Here is a 23,767-nt window from a genome sequence, read left to right as displayed (position 1 = left end):
GTAGCACATGAAGTCCATACATAGTCAGCCAGGCATCTGCTTTGCTCTGGCATTGTGGGGCCCCTGAAAATGGTGCAATTTCTTGCCTCCAAGCACAGTGTGAACCTGGTTTCTGGCTCCAGGGGACAGACTGGTCAATAAGGTCAATAAGCATAGCCCTTCTCCCCATATGATTCTTCACTGTCACACTGGAAGCCATAGGAATGTTCAGAATTTCTTGCAATTGAACCCTGGGTGAGTTATGGATAATGCTTATAGACCCTCTTCCTCACTCCCAGCCAGCCACTGACGTATTACTAAAGAGTTCTGAGTGAGGATGCAGCAGCACACCTCCTCAAGATGTAGGCAGGGAAACAAGCCACCATCTCACATGTGGCATCCTCACCCCAGGTCTCATTTGAGGTCATAAGAAGGGAATACCAATCAACAGAAATAGAAGTTTCTTCTGTGAACTTGATCTTGAAGAAAGTGCTGTTCTCAGTCATGAATTGTTTTTTGGAACCTAGAACATCTGTCTATTTGAAATTGGAGATTTTTTTCCCTCAATATTGAAACTGTAAAATCACAAATGTGCTATGTGTTCCTAACCTCCATATTTTCCTCATGAGTTTCTTTTATTATTTCCAGTACTCAAGAGTGAAACCCATAGTGACTCCACGCTTTTCCCTTTCTTGCACGGAGACCCTGATGAGTAAACTTGGCAACATTGCCCAAACACATGATCTGCACATCCAGGTAGGCATTTTTCTTTGGTTTGTGCCTCTGTCTACACCTGCAAGATCTCTCAGGTCATCTCTAATAATCTGTGGTTTGTCTACTGAGATCTCCTAGAGTCAAAGAATTTCAGAGCAGGAGCTTCCCTGACTGATGTCACCAGGAGGCACCCTACCTTAAGTCACCTAATTCAGTTGGTCAGTTTTGCAGGTCAGGAGCCTAAAGTTGTTTTCATCCTCTGTATTCTCCGATCTGTCTTAGACAGGCCAAGACAGCTTTGTACAGGGTAGCAAAGTCAATGTCAGACTACCCATTCTTGTTAAATGCGTTTAATGCATTTCCTTCCTACTTTTGTTTGATGCTTTCCTGGTGTTCTAGACCTTCCTGTGCAGAGGAACCAATTATTATTTGAAAAGTTAAAAAGAACTTAATTTCCACCTTACAAAAGTGCACTTAAAATTCTTTTGTTCCGAGTTTCTTAATTTAAAACTGGGAACAAAAAGAGTATCTTCCTTTATCATTAAGTTGTTGCAATTTAGTAATAAAATGCTTTTAAAATCTCACAGCTGGGTTAAAATTAGGTGCTCCCCTCCCCCACTCAAGCTTAATTACACACTGCACTAAAATTTCCCCTTTTTCAGAGCTGATAGTCTTAGAGGGAAGAGAAAGTTGGGGTGAAGGCAACATATTGATTCCTTACTTTTATTTATTTAATTTTAAAATGCATGTTCATGGGCCCCATTAGCGTGTCTCCCCCATGATTATTGTTTGTGGCTTCTGATATTTGGACTTTGGATTCAGTTCCCCACAATTATACTCTGGTGATAAAATTCCAAATTTGGATAATATTTCCACTTCAGAAACAGTATGTTTTATTCTTTTTTTTTAAAAAAAAAGAAAAAGAAACGAAAAAGAAAAATGTAAATAATATTTAAAAACTACATGAAAATACAATGAAAAATACGTAAAAGTCGATCTTTGGGCTGGAGATGCAGTGCAGTGGACAGAGTGCTTGCCTAGCATGCACTAAACCCTGAGGTCGATTCCCAGCATCACCTGGGCCTGGGGGCACAGCACTCAGAAGGTAGAGGCAGAAGAATCAGAAGTGCAAGGTGTTCCTTGGCTAGAAATCTAGTTCATGGCCATTTTGGGAAACAGGAGACCAGTTCTGCTTAGAGGGATGGAAGATAAGCATTTATTTGTGTTATCCAAAATTCAATCACCCCTTGGTCTGAAATGTTTTTTTTCTAGAGATTTGGGTGGCTACTCCAGTGCAAGACACTGTGTCCCCTCAGATTTCAGGTGCCCCCGTGAAAGGTTGGTGTGGCTGCCTCCAACTCACTTGGCTTGTGTATGAATTCCCATGAGCTCCTTCCTGATGAAGGCAGGATTGTTCAGCTGTGTCATTTTCATATTCTTTTCTGCAAAACCATCATCAGAAGGCTGAGAAAAGAGGCTGAGGACAGGCCCTGAGCCCAATCTTCCTTCTACCCCTGACGCTCTAGGTTCTGTTAAATCTCACACCTGAAATATGACTAACACATCTGCATAAGAGATGGAAAATGACCCAACCAGCCCAGCACTTTTATTGAGCAATGAGAAATGGAAGCTTAAAGAGAGAACTGACTTGCTCTAAGACATCTAACTAGGCTTAGAATTCAGTTCTCTTTGTTCACATTTTAGTTTTTTTCTGAGTGAACTGTAGCTTCATCTCCAATGGCCATTGAATTCTTATAAGCAGGTTGCTACAAGCAAGGCACTGGGTGTTCTTTAAAGAGTACTACATTTGTTATTGTTATAGATTAGAGTTTCAGGAAATGATCTCTCTCTTTCTCTCTCTCTCTCTCTCTCTCTCTCTCACACACACACACACACACACACACACACACACACACACACACACACACACAGAGCCATGCTCAGGATATTCAGTTTCTTTGCCATGTATATTGTCATAGAAGATTCATATAATCATTTGAAATTAAACCCAAATACAGACTTTAATGTTTTCATCCATAGTCTCCTACATCAGCAAGTTTAGCAAGTAGAAACTAGCAATGGCATGTTTCGACAGGAGATATAATGTCAAATGTTTTACAGAAAGAAAAATGAAAACATTATTTCTTTGTTTGCAGAGCCATATAAGTGAAAATCGTGAAGAAGTTGAAGCTGTGAAAAACTTATACCCTGGTTACAAAAACTACACAGATGTCTATGATAAAAATAATCTTCTGACAAGCAAGGTAAGTTCAGTATCATGATTTAATCTATGTAAAGCAGGCTGCACCCTTTAAATTTCAAAATCCCAGAAGTAATCACTGTTCTGCAGCTCACATGCATTTTCCAAACTAGTGTAAACCTAATGTATGTGTGCACTTGTGTGTGTGTGTGTGTGTGTGTGTGTGTGTGTACACAGTATATGTGTGTCTATGTGTATGTGATTGTGTTTGTGTGTATATGTGTGTGTAGATATGTGTCTATATATATGTTTGTTTGTGTGTAGATATGTATGTGTGTCTATATGTGTGTGTGTTTGTATGCATGCAAGCATGTATGTGTGTGTAGATATATGTGTGTGTCTATATATGTGTGTGCATGTTATGTGTATATCTATTATCTATGTGTGTGTGTCTATATATTTGTGTGCATAGTATGTGTGTATCATATAGCTATCTCTGTGTGTGCACATGTGCTAATATGGACCTGACGTTTTACTACCATCCTTAAATCTTAGTCTTTGATTGGACAGTAAGAATGATCTTTTCCCAATGATGCTTTCACAGTTAGTACATCAGTGGGTTTTTCTTCAAGTCAGCAGAACCATTCCCAAGTATAACTGTTTAATGAGTATAAAAAGAAGTGTGCTGATAACACAGGAAAGTTTGAAAATAACCATCCCCAAGGAATTGGTTCAGTCATAGAATTTACATAATTAGAATTCCATCCAGCATTCACAAAGAGCAAAATATGCATGCTTCACAGAAGAACATTCAATAGAGTCGGATATGCATGTGCATATGTGTTGATGTGTTTTCACACTTAAAAACTGTCCAGAGATTCACAGAGAATGTTAAAAGTAATTTTTTTAACTCTGTGGTTTAGAAAATGAGTATGCATTACTTCTATAATTAAATAAAATTAAGTGAGTGGCAAGAGACCTCATTAAGGCAGTATGCCCTTTGGCCTTGGCCTTCCATGAAATGAACAACCATCTTGAGAGTGTACTACAGTAAGTAATTTCTTAGTGACAAAAGGATATATGAATGCAAGTGATTTGAAAGGTTAATACTTTGCATAAGTGATGTAAATTTTACATAGGAAGTTTCATCATCTTCTACATATATTACCATATGATTAATAAATTAACCTTAAATTTTTATGTTAATTTTATTTGCATGGAAGTTGAGAAATTTTTATTTTAATAATGATTTTCGCCCATTGACTATGCCTCCCAAAGCAATTGGATGTAGGTTTTATATTACAGTAACAAAAATTAGAGAATTAAATGTTACTTGAAAACCCACAAATCTTACCAAGACGAGAGTTTAGAGAGGTTTCAAACTTGTGGTACCTACTTTCTTAAATAAATTTAACATCCTTAACTGAAAGCTACTATGATATGACATATCTTGATTTTATCCCCATGTCAAGAACCATGGTATCTATATTGAAACTAGTAACAGAAATAAAGAACAGTTCTCTCATATATGGTGGCTTATGCCAAAAATCCCAGTATTCCAGAGGCTTAGGCAGGAAAATTATGAGCGTGAAGCCAGCTTGGGCTCTATAGTGAGTTCAAGGCCAGCCTTAGCTATATAGAGAGATCTTATCTCAAAAAAAAAAAACCATCTCCAAAAATTAACTCATAGTTCTTTGCAAAATCACATTTACAGCTTCCATGTACTTTTAGAAAGTTCTGATTGGAATAAAGACTAGTATCAGCCTACTGGAAGCATATCATATAGATTTAGAAAAGAAAGCAACTTGAAACTTTTCTGTAGTAGAGATGATAAAATCTGGCTGGATTTCCTATGCTGTGGATGAGCTGGTTGACCCTGTATTGCATCATAAATCAGCCAAAAGAATCAAAATCAAGAGCCAGGGCTAGGATGATGTTCAGTGGTAGAATACTGGGCTTGATTACCTGTACTACAACAAACAAACAAACAAACAACAAATAAACAATTAAAACATACAAATTTGTTGAGACTTTAAAAATATATATTTGGATGCAGGAATTTTTGTCCTTTCAAATAATAGCAACTGTCTTTGCAAAGACCACTGTAGCCAAGCTGTTGCTTCTGTATCTTTTTGTAATACCTAGCCATGAGTATTAGTACAAGCATTTTTAGTAGTAAACTCCATGCTGGCTATTATTCTCTCTAGACAGTCATGGCACATGGCTGCTACCTTTCTGAAGAAGAACTGAACGTCTTCAGTGAAAGAGGAGCATCCATTGCACATTGTCCCAACTCTAATTTATCGTAAGTAGACAATAATTGCTTGGTGGTGTTGATATGTAGTGTGGATAGGCATTTTCTGCTTTCTCAGTCAGTCCTTCTTCTAGAAACGTAGAGTTGTACAAGTAGTGTATTTGTGTGGGAGCTGATCTTAGAGAGTGCTGTTGGGGAGTTAAGAAATCAGTAGCATCGAACCAGTTAGTTACCACAGTGGGATCCTGGAGTCTAATTCTTCTGGACTCCAACAACTGTCAGTTGTCCATCTCAAGCAGTGATGGCACAGGGACAGGCACAAACACTCCACAGTGGCAGAAAGGCTGGAGTGACTGGAGGAGCAGCCCTTCTGACGTTCTCCCAGCAAGGACAGAACAGCCACCAGAAGTGGGTAGAGCACCTCAGAAAAGAGCTGGAGGTATTAGTAAGCTTAGGGACTTTGTGAATGACGTAGCTGTGCATCCATGGCAGCATAAGAAAGGCTCCTAGAGACACAGGACATTTTTCCAGTTGTTTGAAAGGTCTCAGTAGAATCTGAGTTTTCCAACAGTAAATGCACATGACTTGGTGACCTTAATTCCAACCTAGGAACAAAAATTTAACATTAAAATGAACAGTAAAATACCCTCTAAATTAAACCATGATCCAGCTTTTCAAATAAATTCTGATCTTCAAGAGTTGCAGGTTTTCCTTGTGCACATTGGGGCTTTGGAAATTATAGTTTAGTGCATCCTTGAGCAGAGCCATTTAGCCACTGTATCTTCTTGAACTTCTGATTACATGCTTCAGCTTTCCTTTGTCTTTTCCTTGATCAAATGGAATGACGATGATGAGGCTCAAAATTCAGACCAGGACCCCTCTCTCCTAGTTGCTACCCTAGGAAGCAACATTTGCACTATCAGACCCCCATTTCAATGGCTTCCTTCCTCTTGGTTGTATCATCTTTGGTCCTGAAAGCACAGGGAAAGAAAAATGTGAGGGAAGATTACCTTTCCTTATCCATCACAAGGTCATCACCAGCCTTCTAAATAAGACACATCAATGAGAGGAATGCCCAGCAAACGTGCATACTCAGAGTTTTATGTGCACAGGACCATGAGATAACAACCACGGGCACAGAGAGATCTCCCTATTTGCTTCAAGGTGATGGAGCATGGCAACTGCACAGACATGCAATTGGACAAAGAGGCTTTGATCCAATGCCAAGCTATGAAGTTGGGATCCTGAGGAAGGCATCTCCACATCTTCTTGGTCCTTGTGTCATACTGTTTTCCTTCTGTGAACAGGGCAGGACCTCTTCCAAAATAGATTCACATGATTATCTATCAAACAAAGTATGTCTGAGAACTCCTTCCTGGTCAGCATAAGACGTAAGGATGGAGGATTAGAACAATCTCTCTAGGGTTTGTGGCTTGCATAGGGAAAAGGGATAGAAATTTGAGTTGGTTTATTGTTGTTGTTGGGGACAAACTAGGGCCCTATGTATGCTAAACAAGCACTCTACCACTGAGTTAGACCACAGCCCTGAGAAATTTGGAGACTTGGGGGAGGAGGTCAGAGAGATACTCTGATTTTTGAGGCTGCTTCTAAGGCCCAAAGCATCATACAGTGGGCTATTATTTTTTGTCCTAATACAAAACTTCTCTTTGGGGTAATTGGTAAATTGTTCTGGATACAGAGGAATGTGATGCTTTATAATTTATATTTTTTATCATAGAAGGAGGAATTGACTAGAAAGTCTATAGCTCTATTAGATTTACAGACTAACTGTAAGAATTAATTCTTCAGTATTTTCCATGGAATCCCCCACACCACCCCCCAATTCCTTGCTGCTTTGCACCCTCCCAAGAGTGACCTCATGCCAGGAAGCAGGAAGTAGTTTTTTTTTTTTTTTTTTTTTTTTTTTTTTTATGGGCTTCTCTACTCCACCATTCTCCTGGCATTGTCTAACTGACTGTTGGCCTTAGGGCTAATAATCACAGTTTTTAGTGATATTGCCATCTTTGACAGTGTCCCTATGCTGTTAAATCACCTGGATCTCTTTGTTCTTCATCTTCTTTCTCTCTAGGCTGAGCAGTGGCTTACTGAATGTACTTGATGTCCTGAAGTATAAAGTCAAGATAGGCCTGGGGACAGGTAAGCAGCCTCCATCTGGAGTGGAATTGATGAATAACTGTTCTGATGCAGCTGATTTGTAGGTATTGCATCTGTGCTTAGGGCACGTGAGCTTTACTGGTTGCTAGGATAAATGTCTTAATAATAAACATCAACCAAATAGGGAGAAGTTTTGAACTCATTACCCCTACCCTCCAAAGCCATTTTCCCTGTTCATTGTTTAGAAACTGGACACCCATGTCTAACAGCTCACTACTGCCTATTCCAGCTGCAGGGGGCATAACATCTTCTTCCGGCCTACACAAGCACTTGCACTCACATGTACAAACTCACACAGAGACATATAATTTAAAAAACAAATTCTTAATAAAGGGATTAAAGCCAGGTGGTGGTGGTGCAAGCCTGTAATCCCAGCACTCGGGAGGCAAAGGCAGGTGGATCTCTGTGAGTTCCAGGCCAGCCCGGTCTACAAAGAGAGTTTCAGGACAGCATCCAAAGCTACAGAGAAACCCTGTCTTGAAAAACCAAAACCAAAAAAAAAAAAAAAAAGAAAAAGAAATAAAGAAAGGAAGGAAGGAAGGAAGGAAGGAAGGGAGGATGGGATTGAATTACTCTTGCTGAAAACTTTGTCAGCAATGCAGAGAACAAAACCAAGAGAGAACACATGAGTGTTCAGGATAGGGTGCAGTGCAGAAATTGAGGAAAGAGTATGAGAAAGGGCTAGAAGCGTAGGCCTGAGACAGATATTCCTGGCTCATGAGGAACTGGGATAGATACAGTAGGTCATAGTCAGAGCTGGAGAAAGAACAGTGTTGAGAGAACTCTTCCACCCCATATACTAAATCATAGCCGAACACACTGTGGCAAACTATTTTCATTTTAAGAAAAACATTGAATCTGGGAATAAAAGGTTACCAACAAAACAATTAAAAGCCAAACCCACAACCCTGAGATTAAGAGTCTCATGTGAGCCACCCAGGCCTTTGGAATTCACCCCACATGAGTGCCAGATATTGGTGAAATTATTAAGGCCACTCCACGTTGTTAAATTTTTAAATAAACCACGAGATTTATTTTGTGGGGTAACTTACAAATGAAGGGATAGGTTGCAGGGTCTGGGAAAGGTGTGATGCAGTCCAGTGGTGTTCTCTGGAGAACTCTGCTCAGTCTACCTCCAGCGTCCAGGGTCCTGGAACCAAGAGAGGCCTCTCCTCTTGATCCTGGGTCATCAAGCATCCTCTCTCAGCCCCGCCTTGTGGGCGTGACCATTACCGAAGCCTCAGTGGGGGCTGGAACTTCCAAGCCAAGGCTGGAATGGTTACCCACTACAATGGTAATCAAAAAGACTTCCTTTGGTGGAAACACATAGTATTGTTTTTGAAACCGAGCATTAGAGTCTTGAGTTTTGGTTCTGTATTCCTTGCATTATTTGTATATTTTTAACATGTCATAAAAATTGTAAGTGATGTATGCTGTGTAATAAAGAGTTATTTAGGGCAATGGACATAAGTCTTTCCCTAGAATTCATTTATGTTTCATGTAGCTCATACACATAGACTGGGGTAATTTTATAGTGTATTTTAAGCACACCTGTGTCACATGATATTAGATGTGAAATTTTCTAGTGTGTTGCCAACTGCATTTGAGATTTCAGAATTTTGGATCTGGAGTGATTATACTGTATAAAGAAAACTCCCTGAAGAATTATGAAAATGGGATTTCTCCACTATAAAATATGAAAAAGGGGCAAAACAAACAATGAATAAGCCTGAATGGAAAGTTTAATAGAACAAATACACATTGCATGGTGTACAAACTCATTAAACAGTCTATAGGGAGCCACTCTCTCGCTTGCTGGGACTGTCCCCCACCCTAACCTGACCATGCCCTCACTTCCTCGGCTGGTTAGCTTTTCTTCATTTGGTACAAGCTATAGTAACCTGAGACAAGGGAACTTCAACTGAGAAATTACATCCATGACACTGACTTGTAGAGAAGTCTCTGGGGCATTTTCTTGATTATTGATTCATGTGGGAGGGTTTCAGCCCCTGTGGGCTGTGCTACCCTGGGCAGATGGTCTAGGGTTGTGTAAGAAAGAAAACTGAGCAGGCCGTGGAGAATAAGCCAGAAAGCAACATTCCTTCGTTGTTCTGTGTTAGCTCCTGCCTCCAGGTTCCTGCCTTGAGGTCCTGCCTTGGCTTCCCTTGATTGTGGACTATGACCTGGGAGCCAAATAAATCCTATCCTTCACAAGGTGATCTTTCCATGGTCTTTATCACAGCAATGGAAACCTAAATAAAACAATTCCCGAGCAACAGCCTCCAATCTTCTTGTGGATTTCAGTCTAATAATGCCTTGTTTTCTCAGTCCTTCCTGCCTTCCTGACGCAGCCCTCTTGGATGCCAGCACATATCACAACATCTCTTCTTCCCTTTCATATGTCCTCATTTTCTATATGTTCACTTTGCAAAAGCCCAGCCCTAGATGACCTCAACAGTTCCCCTTTCTATGCCTACAGCTGGGTGTTTAGGAGTTGCTGGAGAGAACAGTGGATTTCAATGTTAAGTTTTGTGCTCAAATTCCAAGAAGCTCTTAACATTGGCAACAGAGATAATTATATTTCTCTAATAAGTATCTGTCTCCTTAATCTAAGACGGGCTTTTATCTCTCTTGTTTTTCCTAAAACTTTCTATTTGCAACTCAATCCCTCCTCATTCCCAGTTCATAGTCTCTTCTGATAGAGCATTACAAGGACAGAAAAATCAAAAAATCTTTCTTTCAGTTTCCCATCACCAAATTTGCATACATTCTGGTCCATCATTGGGTGCTATCTACTGAACCATTGCTACCAATACACAAGCATCTAAAATATCTCCTGACCCTTTTAGGTCATAATATGTAACTGTTCTCTTACCCAGATACTCCCATCTGCTTCTTGTCCCATGTTGCTGCCTTTCTTCACAGCAAAACAAGTGTGAGCATCTGTATGGCTCCTGGTCCTCCTCCCACCCACCCAGTCCTGACTCTTGACCAGCCAGCAAGGCAGCCATCTTGTTTTTCTTGCTGTGACTCTCTGACCATGATCTCTTTGCTGTCTGAAAAGATGTCATTCTCTTGTGACTCTGGATGCCTCTGTGGTCTGTGGTAGTTGACATTTCTCCTGCTCCCAATAACTTACATGGGAGTCAGCAAAATTGCATTTAAAATTTTTTTCTTCTTCCTCTGTTGCTGGCCATTCTTTCTTCTCTGAAGGCTTGCTCTCTTTTTCCTGGCTATTCTGAAAAGCTGTCTTCAAAGCTCAATAAGTCAATCTCTTTTTTATACTTCACTTCTTTCCTCCTTAGGGGTTTTTGTCCTCAACTCTGGCCTCACATACTTCTCAGTTTTTATATGCATCCCAACTGCTCTAACAAAAAGTCCCCAAGAAAATTTTGAGAAAAACTCATGTTTAAGAGCCTCTGTTAGCCGGGCAGTGGTGGCGCACACCTTTAATCCCAGCACTTGGAAGGCAGAGGCAGGTGGATCTCTGTGAGTTTGAAACCAGCATGGGCTACAGAGTGAGTTCCAGGAAAGGCGCAAAGCTACACAGAGAAACCCTGTCTTGAAAAACCAAAACCAAAAAAGAAAAAAAGAGCCTCTTTTGTTAGAAGCTGTATGAATTATCACATTACCACTAGCTGGTATGGCATGGTACCTTGGTTGAATAGTAAGTTACCTTGTCCATGGACCTTGATATTCATGTCTCTAAATGGAGCTGATAATAGCAGATACCCTACATATTTATGTTGAGGGTTGGTTAAGTCAATGTTCTTTTTTTTTTTTTTTTTTTTTGAGATAGGGTTTCTCTGTGTAGCTTTGCGCTTTTCCTGAAACTCACTCTGTATGTAGGCCAGGCTGGCCTTGAACTCACAGAGATCCACCTGCCTCTGCCTCCCAAGTGCTGGGATTAAAGGCGTGTGCCACCACCGCCCCTCGTCGTGTTGTTTTTGTAATGATTCTTGGTATGATATAGCACTGGTTTGTGACAATTAGCTATTCAGCATTGCTTTTTAATTTTATAATTAATTCACTTCTTTTTAATTAACATAAAAATTATACACAAAAAGTCTTAATGGGTGCTTGCTTATGGTGTGTGTGTGTGTGTGTGTGTGTGTGTGTGTGTGTGTGAATGTTAGTATACATGTATATGTTTATATATACATATAGGGACCAGAGGTCAATCTCAAGTATCATTCCTTAGGCGCTGTGATAGGGTCTTTGAATGGCACCTGGGGCTTGCCAATTAGGCTTCATGAGTGTCCAGAAAGCCCTGGGGATCTGTGTGTCTCTGCCTTCCCAGCATGCCAACACACCCATTTCTTTTCATAGGTTTTGGGGATCAAACTCAGGCCTTAATGCTTGCATGGCGAGTACTTTACTGACTGAGCTACCTCCCCAGCCCTAATTATTTCCTATTAATACAGACTAATAACTTAAGCAGCTGAGATAAAACTTTTCAGGGAACCAGATGATCCTCTAGCAAGACTGTTCTAGCTAAAGAAAAGTACTCTATTAAGAAAAAAAAAAAAAAAAACCTCCACACAAGTTTACCTAAGGACATACAAGACAGTTGAGCATAAAACTCAGCTGCAATCCAGAACTGCTACTAAATAACCAATTACTTTTGATAATTGCAATATTTATAGGCACTAATAATCATATAGCCCTCCCAGAAATGACAGGAACATTTAAAACTACAATGGATATTTGATTAGCTTTAAAAAAAAATATGTTCTCCAATAAAACATGCTATCTCACTTGATATTGAAGCAGCTAATTTCATAACACATATTTGTTCCTGCCAAAGGCAGCGTTTCAATGCATTATGACTTGGGGCTTGATCTGAGTCACTAAAACTCTCAGTTCTCATTCAGTGATGCCAACCAGTATGGAAAGCCATCCACATCAGCTTTGCTTATTTATTGTACTAAGTTTCCAAAACTTGTGTTCATTCTAAGCTTTCTGAAGAATTATTGTTTTAAAAAATAGCTTTTCAATTTTCTAAAGTTTTTGTCTAGATTGGAATAACACTCAGACATTTTCTTAAATGTATGCAATTGTGAGTTTACATTAAATCACATCATAAACTTTTCACGGCCATATTTAGAATAATTTCAGTGAATGTTCAAGAAATAGATATATAGCTCCTTATTAGCCATGTGGATGTTATAGTAGGTTGAGTTGTGGTCCCCAAAAGAAGTCTACTAGAACCTATAACTGTGGCCATATTAGCATTAAAGGTTTCTGTAGATAGAATCAAGGTAACGCTGGCAAGATGAACTCGTCCTGAAATGAGGTGGCTCCTCAGCTCAATGATCAATGCTTAGAAGAGACAGAAAGAGAAAGCCACCAAGACCCAAGAGAAGAAGGCAATGTGATCATGGCACAGAAAGGGAATTACCGTCACAAGCCAAGATCTCCAAGAGGTGTGAGAAGCTAGAAGGAACAAGTCAGGATTCTTCCTGGAGTGTCTGAAGGGTTGGGGTCCTGGCCAACACTTTCAATGGGGCTGGATTCTGAAGCCCTGGCCTTGTATGGTCTCAGCACACTCTGCCACTGATCTCTACTCCCCAGCTAGCCCTGCCAACACTTGGATTTTACACTTCTGTCCTCTAAAACTGTGAGAGTAGACATTCCAATTGTGTTAAGTCACAAGTCTTGTGATGTTTTGAGCAATCCCAGAAGCTAATTCTAGAATATATTTGATTTTAATGAAAGGTGGTTTTTAAAAATCAACATGCAAAGAAATGGGTTTGGTTGGAGCCTTTATATCAAAAGGCACTGCGCGTTGCCATTAACCGAGTTCTCATTTGTGCCCCTTCTCACGCTTCCTCCCTGTTTGTTTCTTTACTTCCCTAAATAGTGGCCCCTTCTGCTTTTAGGTGAATGACAAGTTTTGAGTTCATTTGAATATTGGCTTGTCGTTACATGTTTACAGATGAGAACTTTTTAGAAGTTTAAAAACAGAATGTTTGTCATTAAAACCAGAGGAAGAAAACAATATAGATACTTATTATTCCATCCATCTTCATAAAGCTACTGTTTGGGCTTTGTCTCTCCTGCTGTAGATGTGGCTGGTGGTTACTCCTATTCCATGCTTGATGCCATCAGAAGGGCAGTGATGGTTTCCAACATCCTCTTAATCAATAAGGTGAATGAGAAAAGCCTCACCCTCAAAGAAGTCTTCAGACTAGCTACTCTTGGAGGAAGCCAAGGTAATAACTGGTTTCTTCTTCTCTCGCACCAAATACAGTCATGCCTATCTATGTCTTTGGCTATAGTGTAAAGGTGCACCATAGTGAACTAAGGTAAATCCTGTATTAATGACTGATATATGTCATATAACATACCCATACCATGTGGTGGCACAACCATTCTTTCAATGAATTCACTCTTTGGTGGACAACTGTTTAATGCACTATTGCCATATAGAATATTTTAATGAGTATTTATACTAGGCATATGCATATGAGTCAAGATAATTAACCCTTCAATTGAGTCAAGTACTTTCTTTCTTTTCCTGAATGATAATGTTATCAATAAAAATTATTGCCAAGATAGTTGGAGTCTTTCCATGGAGCAGTATGGTGAATGCTCTGTATATATGCTGTCATTCAGTCCTCACAACCAATGTTGTTAATTTCATTTTATAGAAAAGGAACCTGAGTGGCACATAGCTGCCAAGGTGAAGTGCCATGTTTTGAATTCAGAAAACATAAATCCAGAGTGCAGAGTCTAACCTCCATTATACTGTCTTCCCATATAAACTCCTGCCTAGTCTAACCTCCATTATGCTGTCTTCCTGTATAAACCCCTGCCTAGTCTAACCTCCATTATGCTGTCTTCCTGTATAAACCCCTGCCTAGTCTAACCTCCATTATACTGTCTTCCCGTATAAAACCCTGCCTAGTCCATGCACTGACAACTTCAACCTCTTTAAATGAAGAAAGATATAATGGTGTAGTTGATGGATAGAAAAATATTGTTCATCATCTTTTCTTAGTTTTCATGTGTGACTACAATATAAATAATCACTTTAATTTGTTTTGCAAATATGGTATAATGAAAATAGCTTCATACCACTGGCTACTCCAGAACAATTAAAATACACATGAACATATCTATGTAGACTTATGATAGACACCCCAAATTATAAATGGAAGGCCAGGAATATCTTCTTTGCATGTTCCATAATATGCTGAACACCAAAAGAATATTTCAAGAAAGAGAAAATCATAGTCACATCCTTTGTGCTTTCCTAGGCCATCTATTTCATTTCTGAAATTCTTAACTGTGGCCTCTCCCCCACAGCACCATTACAAATGTTATATATTAGCTCCATGGTCTGCTACCCACCCACTGATAAAAACAACTTGAGCTGAAGGGATGTGTTTATTTGTTTGTTTTTTTATCCGAGGCTCTGTGTTTTGTTCCACTATGTTGTTTCTGATTAAACTGCTATGGGAACTTGTCCAATCATTCTACCTGGGAGAAGAGCTTTTAAATCAATGCTGTTGGGCCATGAGTTACTGTTTATGGAGTTTATGTCTGTAGTATAGCCCAAGTGAAATGGGTTGAAGAAATCCCTGTTTAAAGTGTAACACTCCAAAGCTCTGCCATACTTTACACTCACTCCCCATCACTCATCTTCACACAGATAGTATTCCAAAAGTAGCAAGTGCATTTCCCGAAGCCATTGGAGTTGCTGACCAATCTGGATAGGTCCATAGAAAGATTTACACACATTTGAATGCTCACTCAAAGGCCTCATCTGTTTCTTGGTTAGCTCATTTTTGAACTCTCCATGTTCTAAAGAATAGTTTAGATATGCCAGATTCAGACCCTCTGGGGCCCTCTCAACTATTCCAGCTTCTCTGGCCTACTAAGCAAACACAATTACATGTTGAATACAGTCATTAAAAGCTCATGGTATGGTGCTCCATTATAAAGAACAAGAAGTAGTGTGTAACCAGTACAGTAGAAAAGTGCCAGTGTTTTAGTTCATACCAGGCTCCCACCCCGCCTCCCCTATGAATTCATATAGCTGCTTTGAACAGTTAATATTTCCACACCACTCTCAGGCTGAGACTTACTTAGGTTAAAAAGCCTTTTCTTTTCTGAGAGTGAAAGAGTCGCTATTTAAGTAATGTATTAAGAGTGAGTATTATTTCTCATTTGGTGTTCTGATAATTACCAAGTTATCAGGATGCCTGTGCATAGAAATATCACAGGTCAGATACTGGGCTACACTAGAAAAGAAAAAGAAAAATCTATCCAATATTTCCACACCATAAAATACCTGGCAGTGACAGGATGCACCAGGCACAAGTAGACCTTGGAATAGACAGTACAGCAGTGACCTCAATGTCATTCTCAGAATACAGGCTTTAAGGAGATGCCACTCAAACAGCATCATTGGCAACAAAACCCGACACCTGCACATATGTTATAAAAATGAGACATGTTCTCCCTTGGCATCCATTGACCATGCACATGAGTTACAGCTGTAAGATGGTCTATGCTCTATTTTAGAAAACCATTCTTGGGCAACCAGAAAATCTTTGAAGTTACAGAGTGACTTTCTTTCAAAATCACTGGCACTCTTGAGTTACAGGATATCTGGATTTTGAAAAGGAATATATATATATATTCAAAGGATTTAACTAAAGAATTCATAATGGGTATGGCTGTATTAGAAAGTTCGCAAATATTTTTTTAATTTGAGTTTCAGTTCACTGCAATGAAAATAAATACCACCAACTATTTCACAGAAAAAAAGAGAAAGCTAGGAGTGTTGGGGAAGTGGGGAGAGGATGAGTAGATAGATTTGTATCAAAAGTTCAGTGGAGTACACTGGCAGGGCTGAAATTGAGACCTCATCAGAATTATGACAGAGCCATTTGCTTTCCTGTTCTTTACTTTCTCTACAGAGGTCATGTGACCTGGGGATGAGAGTACTTCTCTGCTTAACTACTAAGTTACTACTTTGTTGGGGGAGGGGTCTACATGTTGGCAGGACATCAGAATGATTCAATGGTAATTCTGACTGCTATTCACTTCCATTTGTAGCCCTTGGGCTAGATAGTGAGATTGGAAACTTTGAAGTTGGCAAGGAATTTGATGCTCTCTTGATCAATCCCAAAGCATCGGACTCTCCCATTGATCTGTTCTATGGGGATTTTGTTGGTGATATTTCTGAGGTAAGAAAAAAAAGTTAAATAAAATGTCATTTTGTTGGGTTTTTCTTATGGGGGGACTATTTTTAAAATTATCATTATCATGGTAAGATGTATTCATTTATTTATAAGAAATGTCCTATTTTTTAAATTATTTTGTTTTTCTATTATTAGAGTAAGTTTCTGAGAAGTAGGCTTCATCTCATTCATTTAGTCATTTTTCTTCTGTAATACACCTTTTGAAGTATTTGGATAATTTTTATATAGGTTTCTTTGATTTATGCAGTACTTTACATCTGACAATTCCAAAGTTGTTTGTCAAAACTATTCCAGTAGTAGTCAGGGAATGGTGGAGCATACCTTTAATAGCAGCACTAAAGAAGCAAATGGTGGCACACACCTTTAATCCCAGCACTCGGGAGGCAGAACCAGGTGGATCTCTGTGAGTTCAAGGCCAGCCTGGTCTAGAGAGCTAGTTCCAGGATAGGCACCAAAACTACACAGAGAAACCCTGTCTTGAAAAAAAAAAGAAGAAGAAGAAGAAGCAAGGGCAGGAATATGCCCTGGAGTTTGAGGCCAGCCTGGTCTACATAGTAAGTTCCAGGATTATGTAGAGACCCTGTCTCAAAAGTGAATAAATAATTTGCTAAATAAGGATAAACAATTGTTAATAGCTACTAGACTGTGACTTTTGTTTGTTACTTGCTTTGGCCTTAGATTTTCATTTATTCATTTGTTTTTGGAAAGACCATTTTTATTAAAGTGTAAATTTTGTCATTAAGAAATAAATTCAATTTCTGGACTTTGCCAATGGCATTTCCCTGTAAATTTCATTTCTAAGTGTACAAAGGACTATTTCTTACCACCTTTATTTTTCATTTTAGGCCGTTATCCAGAAGTTCCTCTACCTAGGTAGGTAGATATGTTTCTGGGATATAAATACTATCTTTTTCTTGGTCAAGACTCTCTGGCTTTGGTACATTACATTAAACTCTATGAATGTTAGATTGTGTTAATTCATTTTTTAAAACAGTTCTCAGCACTGAGCTTGCCCAATGGCACAATGCCTAACAATTCCCCAAGAATGTACTTAAGCCCTGAGCTAGGGCATAGAGGGGAAGAGAGCTTCATGCCAAGCTCTCTTATGCTCCTCTGTGCCCACAACCTTCCTATTCTGGGATAGAACTGAACTCACAGAGTTCTATTCCCTGAAATATAATTGGATCAGGAGAGTCTAGAGTAGACTCCCTTCTCATCGTGTGAGTTCAGTGCTGGGTGAAGTTGAGCTTTGAGAGGGCACATTCTGCAGACTGCTCATATCAATGAGCTGAGTGTGATTCTGAGAGCAAATATAGGCATGCCTTTCCACCTGGGACAGGAAATGCCAGCCAGCCCCTTCAGCAGAAAGTTCAGAGAAAGGGGTTTATTGAACATTGATTGATTTCCACCTCAGATACAGAATAGAGACCCCAATGTACAATGAGCTATGATGTTTCTTGATCAAGTTATTCCAAGGAGATTATAAATGATCTTGGGGAAATAAAGCTTCTACCTTTTTGCTTGTGTTTCTTCTTTTAAAGATGTTTTGCTTAAAATCTCTTTCAAAGGAAATTAAGGCAACCATAGACCCAAAAACACAGTACAAATGATTCTTTGGTTTTTCTTTTAGGAGATGACCGGAATATTGAGGAGGTTTATGTGGGTGGAAAGCAGGTGGTACCATTCTCCAGTTCAGTGTAAGACCCTTGGGCATCCATGATGTTCTCCTGGGATGACATGGTTCTGCATCTTCCTTGTGCCCAGATGCTGGTTAGAAAGTATATTTTGAAAAAAAGTACTGCGTTCTTTGGATGACTTCTGTTTCTTTATCTACTTCCAGTGCTCACTTGGCAAATTGCGCAAAGGAAGTGCACTGCTTCTCGACTCTGTTGGGAGCATTCATAATTTCATGACAGTGCCTCCTTCAGGGCTGCTTAGGTTTGTGTTAAGCTCATGCAGAAGGCAGTGTTAACAGCTGGCGCTATGCTTCTAATATTGAAGTAAAACCTTTCTGTATAGGGAAATACGGTGCAAAGAAATATCCCTATGTTAGACATTCTGAGCTAAGTGATAAGTAGGAAACATCGGGTGTACCATGGAGTAGATTTTTATGAGAAGGCACATTCTAGACTGTGAACAGATGTTGGAAAAACCAATGACTGTACTTGGAAATTAAGTCCTGAGAACACTCATGTAAAAAGAGAACTCACTGGATTTTAAAATGTGCTTCTAGGTTGACCTTATCTATGGAAATTCGCAATTCATGGAATTTGCATTTCAGAGATGTGTTATTGTTATAATTTGCCTTCTTTAGGGATGAATGTCAGAACCCGAATGGAATGCCACATGCTTTTCAAATACAGTTCTGTGCTTCAAAGTGTTTGACAGAAGTTGAGTATTAAAGATTTAAAGTCTCTTAGGGATAGTATTCATATAGCCACATGGCATAAATAGTTGTGTTTTTGTGTACTTCAAAGTCACCTTGATTTCTGGCTGTGTGGTGTTACAATTGCTTCCATTTTATTAGATGAGAAATAAGCCCCATGTACCGCTGCTGTGTAGACTGGGGTCTGCATCCCTCAGAACTGTTAACAGTAACAAGACAAGGTTCTTTGCAATGCTGAATCTACTCAACTTAATGTGTATAATGTGTCAATGTTGCTGTAAAGTTCACCCTCCTATCAATGTCCTAGAACTTAAAAGCCAAGTGTAAGTCCTTTAAAGAACTATGGATAAGGCTCTGTAAGGCCTCTAGACTGAAAGTACTCTTTCTTTCTAATTTATCAAATTATTGCTTGAATTCCTTAAGATTTTTCTGGCATTAAAATCTTAGGATAATGAAAAGGTTGTAGAAATCCCATTTAGTGTTCATATTAGTAGGACTTATTATACTAGACATGAAGGAATATTAAACAGAAGAGGGCATTTTAGCTTTCCTAACTAACATAGTGTCCCTTCTTATAATAATTAAAACCAGATTATAACCACATGGCAGATTCTTAGGAAGCAGTGATGTGAGCTCTACTTGAAATACAACATTTGTCTTAATTTATTCCATGCCCTATAAACAATGAAAAACAGGGAGCAGGTTTTGTTAACATATCCTTTCATTCCCAGGGTTTAGGTGAGTTTCCATATTATCTTACAACAGAAAAACCTTAGGCAATAGAGTTAATTCTGTGTATTCAAGTTTGAGAGCACACAGTTCCTCTACTGCCCTGTAAACTTCAGTTTCACATAGCATGCTAACTCAGCAGTAATTTCTCCAGATTTATTTTCCTGGTAGAAGTACTTTTAGATTTGGTTGCGTATACATTGCATCTAAAGATTTACAAGGCCAAATATACAAATATTTGGCCTTACTTAGTTTTATTTTAAAAAACAAAACAAAACAAAACAAAAGACAGTTTGTTTTGTGGGATAGAAGTGAAGGCATCCACCTTCTGGTCTTAGTCTGAATGTCCAGTGTATCTAGCACATCAGCCACATCAAAATGATCTACCAAATCCCCTGCTCCATTTCTCTCTGAGGTTGGCAAGTGTTTTTTGCTGTAGCTTTTGACTCTTGCCAAAGGCACTTAGTTGCAGGGCATCCAACCAGAGTGATGAGGCCTGAGTAGCTTAAGCACGTGTTGAATAAGAGCTGTGCTAGCCAGCAGCTACTTCCAGCCTCCACAGATCCCACACTCATCTTCCTTAAGGGTGTGCATTTTGATACTGAGCATCGGCTTTTGTTTAAACTTAAGATTCACACACAGTAATATAAATAAGTGTAATTCTGGAAGCAAGAATAACAGTCATTCAACACTATCCTGTTAAGCATCCAGATTAGTCCTGATAGTGTGCTAGGAGCTGAGTAACTTCTAATAAAAACAATGTGTTGAAGTGTTTACATGTACCTTGATCTCCCTGCATCCCTTATAACTTATGTGTTCTATTTTCCCAAGTGAAGTGTTCCTGAGTGTTATGTATGCTGTTTCAGTGCTCTACACATGGGGCCAGGTGTCCTGCACTTTGAAATGTTGCCTCTGCCTAATGCAGGCTGACTTTCTGAATTACAGACAGGCACTACTTCTAGCCTATCCCAGTTGTCACTTTTTGCTGGAATGGTTTGCTCTCTTTAGAAGAAAGGGAGAAAAAAAGAGAGAGGAGGGAGGGAGGGAGGGAGGGAAGAAGGAAGGAAGGAAGGAAGGAAGAAAGGAAGGAAGGAAGGAAGGAAGGAAGGAAGGAAGATAGGTTAAAAAACTATCCCTCCCTCCTACTCCATTCTGCTTATCTCATTTCTCTAGAATTTTTGGTGGACTTCATTGTGAAAGGTTAAAAAGCATTAAAAAGTATCATGTGTATTATATTTTCAAAATTTCTTGCAACCAAAACACATAAGTAGGCTAATCAAGTTGAATTTGATTTCGTGGGGAGCATTGAAAATAAGACATTAGGACCTGAAATGTTGTTCTAATCTTCTCAAAGAGACTGGACTCATCTGTTGTGTTATCTTAGCTGGCTCTTTACTTGAACTGTCAAAGACTTTAGAATCCAAAAGGATATCTACCTTCATGCCAGGAGGGGACCTCTCTAAATTAATTCTGTGAACAATGAATCTCTTTTCTTCTTCAGTGAGAAATTTCCAAGTTCAAGGAGAGGAAATGGTAGGAAACCCCTTCTTCACTGTCTAGCTGATTTTGAAGTGTGCCCTTGAATATCCCTGTTGGCAAATGCTCTGAAATTTTTTAGAGGAAACATAATGGCTGTGAGATCTAGCAATGTGTGGTGATTCTTCACTCCCTACCAGATTATTCCTATTTTTAAGCCTTTTCACTTCAGAAGACATATGGAAAGCCTTCAAGGCATGCTGGAAAGTTCATTGTATCAGTTCCACCTTATGTATACATATGTGGAAGAAGAACTGGATGCTGCTAGAATATTCAAATATTTTAAGAGAGTTACCTTAGCTATTTATAGATAGAATGAGAGCGTATCAAGGGCAATGCTTGAAATAATTTTTAAATCACGGGGACTCTATATGACTTTTTTTTTAAGGCCAAAAGGAGATGTTTGCAATTTCTAATCTACTAGCCACTGCAGGTATGATGTTGCACATGACACTTTATAATGTCTCCAGAGAAGGTATGAAAAAGTTTCTAAAGAACTAGGAAGAAGCAGACAGGTGAGAAGTCACTGCAGACAAAAATAAAAATAAAATAAAACAAACAAACAAAAACAAAACCTTGACACTCATTGACATTCATGTTTCCAAAGCTATCCCAACCTTCCTGCCCATCTCCAGCACTGAGTGTGAGATGGTGAGTTCAAGGGTTAGTTTGTAGATCTAGTCCAAATTTAGTGACATGTAAAAGCCAACCATGTCAACGATGAAATGGAATGTAAATCTTGAGCAGGCTTTCCCAGGTTACTTGAGATCATTATTAACCTTTGTTACATGGTGGTGACTTATCTGTCTATTTCTTACCCTAAAAGCCTATCAGAAAGCATTCCTGATATTATTGTTAACCTCTTGATGGCTGTTCTTAAGAATATATACATATATGTGAATGTAGTCAAGGGTACATCCTTCCCCCCAATATTTGTATGATTTGCTTATTGTTACTGTACTGAGTGAACTCCTTTGTGCATCAGAAAAAAAATAAATGAGATCTTGTGTTTACATCAGTGTTTGTTGTGTTTGCTTTTTGTTTTGTTGCAAGTTCTCAATATGATGAAGAGAGGATGAATCTGATAATACCTTTTTTCTTTTCTTATAATTGATTAAAAACAGACTAGAATATTTAGCTGTGGGTTAACATACATCTATCATATCACTACACCTGACTGTTTAAATTAAGCTCCTGTGATGGTTCTAGACTGGCAGCTTGTTTGGGTCGATTAGGGGATTAGTAAAAACATATTCCAGATGTGTCTTTGAGGAAGTGCAAGAGATGAATAGATCATGAAGGCTGTGACCTAATGAATAGTCTAATCTACTAATGGATTCGAAATTCAACTAGAGTGTTGGGAGGTGAGGCCTGGTTGGAGGAAGTAGATCACTACAGACATGTTATTTCTCTTACTGTTCCACTCAGCCATCTGCCATGATGTAAGTCATTCTACCATGTCCTCCTTGCCATGATGACTTGAAACCTCTGGTATGATGAGGAAAATAAGTGCATCCTCGATTAAATTGTTTATATCAGCTAACACTGCTATCATTCTCATCCTTTTAGAATCAGATCACTATGTTTTGGCTTTAGAATAGTTAGTTTTTCATATTATTTAGAATGTATGTGTTTTTAATTTAATGTAAGTGCCTGCTATGTGTACCATATGTGTGCAGGTGCTTGTAAAGGCCAGAAGAAAATGTCATATCTCCTGGAACTGGACTTACAAGTGGTTGTGAGGCTCCTGATGTGGGTGCTAGGAACTGAACTCACATCTTCTGCAAGAGCAGCAAGGTTTTTTAACTGTTGAGCCATCTCTCCAGCTCTGTTTGTCATGTTTTAAAAAGATATAACCCAGAATAAGAACCATACCTCACATCAATAATCAGTTTATTGGCATGTAGAAAAGGCAGATCTAAGAGGAAGCTATGAGTACCTACATTTTAAAAACCAAGGAGCTTCCAACATTACATCTTTGAGATGTAATGATACATCTCAAAGTCTTAGTAAATCAAGAATAAAATAAATCTAAGATCGTAGAAGGAAAAAAATAGTAAAAATGATAGTTGAAGCTAATGAACTAACAACTAAAAAAATTAATAAAGAGTCTCAATTAAAGAGTTGATTTTAAAAAAGGGGGGGCTGGAGAAATGGCTCAGAGGTTAAGAGCACCGACTGCTCTACCAGAGATCCTGAGTTCAATTCCCAGCACCCATATGGTGGTTCACAACCATCTACATCTATAATAAGATCTGGCACCCCCTTCTGTCTACTAAATAAATAAATATTTTTAAAAAAGGACAAACCCTTAGCCAACTAAAAGAAAAAGACATAAATTAATATGTTTAAATTGAGATATTTCAGCAGATACCACTGAAAACAGAGGATCATTAGGGATTATCTTGAAATTTTATATTCCCACAAACTGGAAAAATCTAGAAGAATTTTCTAAACACATATGCTTACCACTTGAGCAAAGAATATATACTCAGTCTAAACAGTTGCTAAAGATGAAATTGAACAAAAAGTCTCCCATCAGAGGAAAGCCCAGGACCAGACACATTCACAGGTGAATT

At 38.8% G+C, this 23,767-nt stretch overlaps 1 protein-coding gene across 1 annotated transcript in view; it reads left to right on the top strand.

Annotated features, from left to right (window-relative positions):
* Gda (guanine deaminase) overlaps nucleotides 1–20,710 on the top strand; it is a 79,174-nt gene extending 58,464 nt beyond the window's left edge. Inside the window, exons 7-14 of the mRNA XM_036207463.1 lie at nucleotides 628–735; nucleotides 2,850–2,957; nucleotides 5,101–5,198; nucleotides 7,237–7,304; nucleotides 13,391–13,537; nucleotides 16,392–16,522; nucleotides 17,383–17,410; nucleotides 18,168–20,710. Of these exons, the coding sequence (XP_036063356.1) occupies nucleotides 628–735; nucleotides 2,850–2,957; nucleotides 5,101–5,198; nucleotides 7,237–7,304; nucleotides 13,391–13,537; nucleotides 16,392–16,522; nucleotides 17,383–17,410; nucleotides 18,168–18,238 (759 nt within the window). The 3' untranslated portion in view covers nucleotides 18,239–20,710. The remainder of the gene's footprint in view (nucleotides 1–627; nucleotides 736–2,849; nucleotides 2,958–5,100; nucleotides 5,199–7,236; nucleotides 7,305–13,390; nucleotides 13,538–16,391; nucleotides 16,523–17,382; nucleotides 17,411–18,167) is intronic.
* Nucleotides 20,711–23,767: the final 3,057 nt, after the last annotated feature.

The sequence above is a fragment of the Onychomys torridus genome, chromosome 1, assembly GCF_903995425.1.
Source record: "Onychomys torridus chromosome 1, mOncTor1.1, whole genome shotgun sequence".
NCBI classification, from domain to species: Eukaryota; Metazoa; Chordata; class Mammalia; order Rodentia; family Cricetidae; genus Onychomys; species Onychomys torridus.
The sequence above is the reverse complement of the archived record's forward strand: the minus strand, read 5'-3'. Positions and strand labels throughout refer to the sequence as shown.